At 50.9% G+C, this 7,219-nt stretch overlaps 1 protein-coding gene across 2 annotated transcripts; it reads left to right on the top strand.

The window, feature by feature from the left end:
• Positions 1–2,946: 2,946 nt before the first annotated feature.
• Mcl1 (MCL1 apoptosis regulator, BCL2 family member) lies at positions 2,947–7,219 on the top strand. Of its 2 annotated transcripts, XM_075978141.1 has the most exons (3): positions 2,954–3,663; positions 3,942–4,189; positions 4,873–7,219. In XM_075978141.1, the coding sequence occupies exons 1-3, from the start codon at positions 3,045–3,047 to the stop codon at positions 4,987–4,989; spliced, it is 984 nt and encodes a 327-aa protein (XP_075834256.1). In that variant the 5' UTR covers positions 2,954–3,044; the 3' UTR covers positions 4,990–7,219. The 2 variants fall into 2 exon arrangements, with proteins under 2 accessions (XP_075834257.1, XP_075834256.1); XM_075978142.1 differs by lacking the exon at positions 3,942–4,189 and having other exon boundaries at positions 2,947–3,663; positions 4,873–6,116.

Genomic DNA, 7,219 nt, shown 5'->3' with positions numbered 1-7,219 from the left:
AGGCACAGCTCACGCAGCCTAAGGAGTTCCCAGTCAAATCGAATTCTTGACTTCAGTGCAAAAAGGAATTTCAGAATAAGCCAATATTAAGCCAAGTTGGAGTTAGATATTTTAACATAGATTTTTTTTTCCTGTTTGTTTTTGGAGACAGAGTCTCACTATAGTCCTGGTTGGCCTGGAACTCAGAATTCCTGTCTCCACCTCCAGAATGCTGGGATTGGATTTTGTTTTGTTTTGAACATGTTTGAGATAGGCTTTCAGGTAGCCAAGCCTTGGAGTCATTACATAACAAGATGACCTTTGACCCCCATCTTCCTGCCTCTGCCTGTCAAGTGCAGGGATGACAGGCGTGAGTCGCTACTCCTGGCACAGCGTTTGTTTTTGTTTTGTTGTTTTGTTTTTGTTTCTGAGAGACAGGCCTCTTTCTCTGTATTTAGTACCCTGTCTGAGCGTGCTGGCTCACGGTGCGCACAGTCATCTAGAGCAGTGTCATCTGCCTACTGTATCGCAGAACAAGTCCTCCTTCATCCCTTCGCGTCCACTCCCTTCTGTCGATTCATCCTAACCCATTATAGCCGCGAAACTGAATTAGCATACACACTGACTATGGTAGTATCAGGTTTCCCGACTGCCTAGGACAGTCCAAATCGATACTAGGGCTGTGGCGCACACGCCTTGGAGGCAGAAGCAGAATTAATTAGTTCAAGGCTATCTTCAGCTACACAGCAAGTTTGAGGCCAGACTAGGTTACATGTGACCCTATCTCAAAAAAAAAAACGTTATTTTCAAAATATTTTTATGGTTTATTTAACTTTATTTTATGTGCATTGGTGTGAAGCTGTCAGATCCCCTGCATCTGGATCTTCAGACAGTTGTGAGCTGCCATGTGGGTGCTGGGAATTGAACCCAGGTCACTCTGGAAGAGCAGTCAGTGCTCTTAACCACTGAGCCATCTCTCCAGCCCCCTCAAAAAAACTTTAAAAGGGGCCTCTTGAGATGGCTCAGGGGTTAAGCCCCAGCACCTAAGTCTGGTGGCTCACAATCCCTGTAAAGCCTCTGACTTCCAAATGCACCTGCACACATGTGCACAAACACACACACACATATATTTCGAGACCGGGTTTCTGTGTAGCTTTGGAGCCTGTCCTGGAACTTGAGCCAGACTGGCCTCACACTCACGCTGAGCTGCCTGTCTCTGCCCCCCAAGTGCTGGAACCAAATATGTGAATATATGAAATTTTAAATTCAGACAGAGTGTGGCAGCTCATACTCCCAGAATGTAGCCGACTGAAGCAGGAAGATAGCCTCCAACCTGGGCAAGACTCTTCCCTAAAGCCTTCCTCCGGCCACCTAGCCCGCAGGGTTTCTCTAACCCCAGCACTCCAGTTGATACGAAGCCCCCTCACCCCGCACTTCACACTGTGCTGGTTGTGCAGGAGGAGACGTTTCTTACAGAAGCGGTCCTTAGTCACTAAGATTACAAAGTGCTTCTCTCCACACTCCCTGCCACATCCTACAAAACCGGGCTTCTAGATCCTGCTTTCAAGCAGTCGGATGTTTCCCTGGCTTCTTACTAAGCTGTGGTTTAACACTGACATGCTCAGTGGAGGTCTCAGGAGTCGGCTCTCACCTTTCACCACGTGGGTTCCAGGGAAAGAACCGGGTCCTCAGGCTGGCGCCAAGTGTCTTTACTTACTGGCCCATCTCCCCAGTCCTGAAATGAAAGGTGTGCACGGGGTTTGGAACCCGGGGTTTTCTGTTAGGCAAGCGCTCTAGCAATTAAGCCATATTCCTAGCCTGCAATTTTTGTTTTGTTTTGTTAGAGCCTGGGTCTCACTATGTAGCTGTGGCTGGTTTGGAACTTGCTATGTAGATCAGGTGTCTTAAAAAAAAAGACAGGGTTTCTCTGTGTAACAGCCCTAGTTGTGCTGGAACTAGCTCTTGAACTCACAGAGATCCGCCTGCCTCTGCCTCCTGAGTTGGGATTAAAGATGTGCGCTGCTACCGCCCGGTGGTCCCCACCTTCTTATGAGATGCTGGGGACCAACTGAGTTACACCCTTAGTGGTCATAAGTGACTGTTTAGAGCAAGCTCATTAGGTAGCCAAGTCTAATCTTCCGAGTGTCCTGCCTCTACCTACTCAGGGCTAGACAAGCTCTCCTACCAACTGAGCTACAGGCCCAGCCACCATAAATGATTCGCTTTTAGACTTTATTCTTTGTGTGTGGCGGTGAGGAGCTGGGCTCTTGTGGCAGCCATTGGAACTCTGTGAGGCTGGCTCGCTGCTTCCGAATTCAGGTCTTCGGGTTTGCGTTTCAGTGACACAAGTCTGAACCTTTTCAGAGGCTCCACATAAATAACTCTTTAATAGTGGTCCGTGAAGCATCCTCATTTTTGAAACATAGTAGAAAAATGACGCAGGTCTCCCATAGCGTGCTCCTATTTACTCAAATCTTCTATCCTCCCCGTTCCTTTTCCCTCTATTTCTAAGTGAATCAATGGTTTCGAGTTAGGTGTGGTTCAGGGAAGGGCTGGAGAGATGCCTGGGCGGTTAAGAGCCCCGGCTGCTCTTTCAGGACTCGGGTTCGACTCCCAGCACCCACATGGAGGCACACAACCACTAATAATAATAATAATTTAAAAAGTGGCATGGTTTAAAAACGAAGCGCATGGGGCAAGCCTGTCATGCCAGCACGAGAAAGGCTAAGGCAGGACTAGCTAATGTCCGGGACAGCCTGGACATCAAACCCTGGCACAAGCAGGGACCCGGAGCAGAGGCGCACAGGGCGGAAGGAACGCGCGCGCCGCCAGTCGGGTCGTTATGTAGCCGGCGTGCGCAGCCGGGCCGGAAGAGCCGCGGTCCACGTCCGGCGCGGCTCGCCGGAAACCACGCCCCTTTCCCTTTTACGGTAAGACCCCGCTTGCGTCAGAGCGGCCCTAAGGCGGCGGCCGGTTCCAGCCTGGCCCACTCCTGACTTCCGCCAGCCTCGAGTCTGGAGTCGTGGCCTGCCCCGCTCTCGTCCCCTCTCCTGCGGCGTCCGATCATGTTTGGCCTGCGGAAAAACGCGGTGATCGGCCTGAACCTGTACTGCGGCGGCGCCAGCCTCGGCGCGGCCGGCGGTTCTCCGGCGGGGGCGCGCCTGATGGCCGAGGAGGCCAAGGCGCGGCGCGAGGGGGGAGGGGAGGCCGCCCTGCTGCCCGGCGCGCGGGTGGTCGCTCGGCCGCCGCCCGTGGGCGCGGAGGACCCCGACGTCACCGCGTCGCCCGAGAGGCGGCTGCTGCGGGCGCCCGGCCTCCTGGCCGTGCCGCGGGGGGAGCTGGCCGCGCCGGCCGCCGCCATCATGCCCGGTGAGGAGGAGCTGGACGGCTGCGAGCCCGAGGCGCTCGGCAAGCGGCCGGCCGTGCTGCCCCTGCGGGAGCGCGGGAACCCGGCGGCCGCCGACGGCTCGCTGCCCTCCACGCCGCCGTCGGCCGAGGAGGAGGAGGAGGACGAGCTGTACCGCCAGTCGCTGGAGATCATCTCGCGCTACCTGCGGGAGCAGGCGGCCGGCGCCAAGGACGCGAAGCCGCTGGGCGAGGCTGGCGCCTCGGGCCGGAGGGCGCTGGAGACCCTGCGGCGCGTGGGCGACGGGGTGCAGCGCAACCACGAGACGGCCTTCCAGGGTAAGCGGCGCCCGGGGCGGGGCGGGCCGGGCCGTGCGGGAAGAGCCCGGGCGAGCTGGCTCCGCACCCGGCGTGTTCTGGCCGTGAGTCATTGTTTCCGCCCATCTGGCAGTTGGGTTCAAAAGCCGGAAAGGGTGGGATGTCAATGTCGGCGTGGGGTCCGCCTGAGCGCTCCAGAGCCGGCAGAGCCGAGTCCCCTCGCCGTGGGTGGGCAGGGGTCATGGCCGGCTGCAGCAGACAAAGGAGGCCTTGAGGTTGCGTGCTTTTCTCCCTCTCAGGCATGCTTCGGAAACTGGACATTAAAAACGAAGACGATGTCAAATCTTTTTCTCGAGTGATGGTCCATGTTTTCAAAGATGGCGTAACAAACTGGGGCAGGATTGTGACTCTTATTTCTTTCGGTGCCTATGTGGCCAAACATTTGAAGAGCATAAACCAGGAAAACTGCATCGAACCATTAGCAGAAAGTATCACAGATGTTCTTGTCCGATCAAAACGGGACTGGCTTGTCAAACAAAGAGGCTGGGTAAGTTTGCCTTACGGTTTAAAGGGGCCGTGGAGTGGAAATGGGGTGCAGGACTTAGCGAAGGTGGAGGCAGCTAAAGGTTTTTACAAAGCTCCCGGTTCTAGATCTATGTAACTCTGGTTGCTTACCGTTGGACGTTGTAAGGGGGGGAGGGTCCAAAGAAAAAGTGGTATAGAGGTCTTGAACTGTACCAGAAGGTCTTGTATTCTGTAGGTTCTTCTAAGTCAGTTGGGTGATCTTCAGAGCAGTGGATTTGAAACCTTGAAGAAGGGACCCCTGCGATGACTAAATTTACATTCCCTGTAGGCCCTCATTTTAATCCAATGGAGACGGGTAGAGCCTGCAGCTTATATGTTTTAATACCCAAAGAGCTCTGGTGTGAAGTGTGCTCAACCTCATTAGGAAACACTGACCCACGGGAGAGATGCTTCCGGGGGCTCTGAAGAGTGGTAGCGTTTGTCTGATGGGGCCCTCAATTCTTGTTCACCCTGTGCGGTACAGCTGTGAGCTAGTCTAACTCACCGGAAACTCCAGACACGGCTCTTGCATCTTTGCATCCCGGGAATATTTGATAGTTAGTTCGCCATTGTTTCGGGGGATATTTTAATTCATCCTTTCTCTGTATTAGTGTCACAACGGCAGAAACCCATACTTGAAAAATGTGCTTTTCTTTTGTTTTCTAGGATGGGTTTGTGGAGTTCTTCCACGTGCAGGACCTAGAAGGCGGCATCAGAAATGTGCTGCTGGCCTTCGCGGGTGTGGCTGGAGTGGGGGCTGGGCTGGCCTATCTGATAAGATAGCCTTGGGAGTGCTAGGTGTCTCTTAACTCCAGCCACCAAACTGCGTGCTTCTGTGAAAACCAGTGTATTTATGAAGTTGGACTTGAAGCTGCCCCGGCTTTTAACAATCCAGGAGTTCCACTCTAGCAACATAGCCAGAAATAAAGCAAGTGGCTACAGGATTGTGGCCAACAAGAATAAATACATGGGGAAAGTGTTCCCTCTTGAAGAGTTACTATCTGAAAGAAGCAAAGTTTTCACTCAGCAGACTTTGGGAGGCCATGGAGGAGGACTTGTAGATTGGATGGAAGTGGTCAGATGGACAGACTTGATTTCCTTGTCCTGAACGGAGTGGCCAGTCGTCAGGCTAGTCATAGAGCTCAATAAATACGCAGAATCCACCACTCGCTGTAGTGTTGCAAAGAAGCACTAACAAAGACGGTGACCTGTGCAAATGGATGTGAGCTGCAAGTAAGAAACTGTGACTGGAAGCCGCAGGAGTGCACGAGAATGTGAAGGGAGGCGCGCGCCCGCGAGCTCCCAGGTGTGCTTGTTGACAAAGCCCACGTGCTCAGGATGTGTAGGCCTGTCTACTTCGGCTTGGTTTGGATGATTCTTAAGTTTATTAGCCTAGTAATGGCCAAAAGTACTTGACTAAGCTTCCACTAATTAGTTACAAAACTGAAAAGCCTCAATTTTTAAGAGAAACAACATATAAAATGTATTTGTCTGTAAAAATTGTATATATTTTTACAGAAAGTCTATTTCTTTGAATATAAAAGAGGGAAGGCTCTGATTTAGTTTTTCCATACCCTTTTGAAAAGATTTGCAACTTGTAGTTAAAATCTATTTCTTACAGCTTTTTAGAACTTTGTCATGACCAGTACTAGAGACAGAACCGGCTGCGCATGCACTGGCTGTAGTGAGGCAAATCAGATTCACAACTATGCAGGCTTAATTTTCCAGTCTGATTTTGTATCGCAGGTAGATCTAAGACATTTGACCCCCCAGTGACTTACTAAATTGTAAAGTGGTTTGGGAATTCAGGCTAGAGTCATAACCATGGTGCTATTCACAGGCTTACTTGTTTAATACAAATTTAAGCCTGGTGTTGTCAATAAAACAAGTATGTATTTCTTTTCTACTAATGATTGCCAAGCTTTGTTTTGAATTTCTGTGTTGGTTTCTCTAGGTGTCCCACTGTTATATAGAATTAACCATTCTTAAATCCTGACTTGTGATGCTCCCTCTGGTCCCTCTACAGATAGAATCGAGGTCCACATTTCCTCTTTGGAGCCCCCATCCTCACCCCCCAACTAGGAACTTAAGTCATCTCCCTCCTGTCAGCCAGCAGAGCTTTGTCTCCTTAGAGGCTTTGAGGCCTTTGACCAACAGGAGCAATGTGGGTAGTATCAAAAGTCACAGCTTTAACTGTCCCAGAGTGAGTATGCTCACTTAAATTTAGAGAAAGGAGGGTTTTGTTAAGCCTCAGTTATCTGAAAGCTGACTGGTAAACTGGAGGAGGTTGTTTAAGCTGTGGTCATTGGAAAGCTTCAGTCTCAGAGTGTGACCTTTAGTCAGGACTGCAGATAAAAATAGGCATGAATCAGATGACTAAGAATGTGATGGGGAAGAAGTGCCCTGCCTGTCCAGCCCAGCCCGAGGTCATCTTGTTGGAGCTGTTTGTACCTATGTATTTATCCTTCTTGGTTATAAATTGCTTATTTATGTTTATCTCTTGGAATTAAAAGCACTTTACGTAGTTTGACCCTACAGGTTAAGGTGCCTAGAAGGCGCGCTCCCATATCCAGTTGTGGAAGTTTGTGTTTGTACCGGTCTGCTCCTAGTGGGCTGTTCTGGTTCCAGGGCCATGCAGACTTGGAGAGCCCAAGTGGTTGAGAAAAGGGGTTTATTTGGAGGGAGAAGAGGCAGGGTCCAAGTGCTGCAGTGCTGCCTAGCTGCATAGTTGAGACACCCTCCAGAGTGAAGGGGGAGGGGCTGCTGGAAAGATAGCTAGCAGCAAACTTGTCTTACACTTCTCAGGGAAAACCATACCGTCTTCAAGCATCCATGTACATTCTAGCTGGGGTGGTGAACACCTTCCATCTGGTAGAACCAGCATTTTTAACACCTGTTCCCAAAAGGGTTAGGACCAACTGCAAGTTAATGTGGGTTGTAAAAAATGTGTTTCCCTAACTTCTGTTTCTTCTCTTAAGGAAAAAAAAATAAACCTTTTTTTTTCTCCTCCAAA

Source organism: Microtus pennsylvanicus, chromosome 7, assembly GCF_037038515.1.
Source record: "Microtus pennsylvanicus isolate mMicPen1 chromosome 7, mMicPen1.hap1, whole genome shotgun sequence".
NCBI lineage: Eukaryota > Metazoa > Chordata > Mammalia > Rodentia > Cricetidae > Microtus > Microtus pennsylvanicus.
The sequence above is the reverse complement of the archived record's forward strand: the minus strand, read 5'-3'. Positions and strand labels throughout refer to the sequence as shown.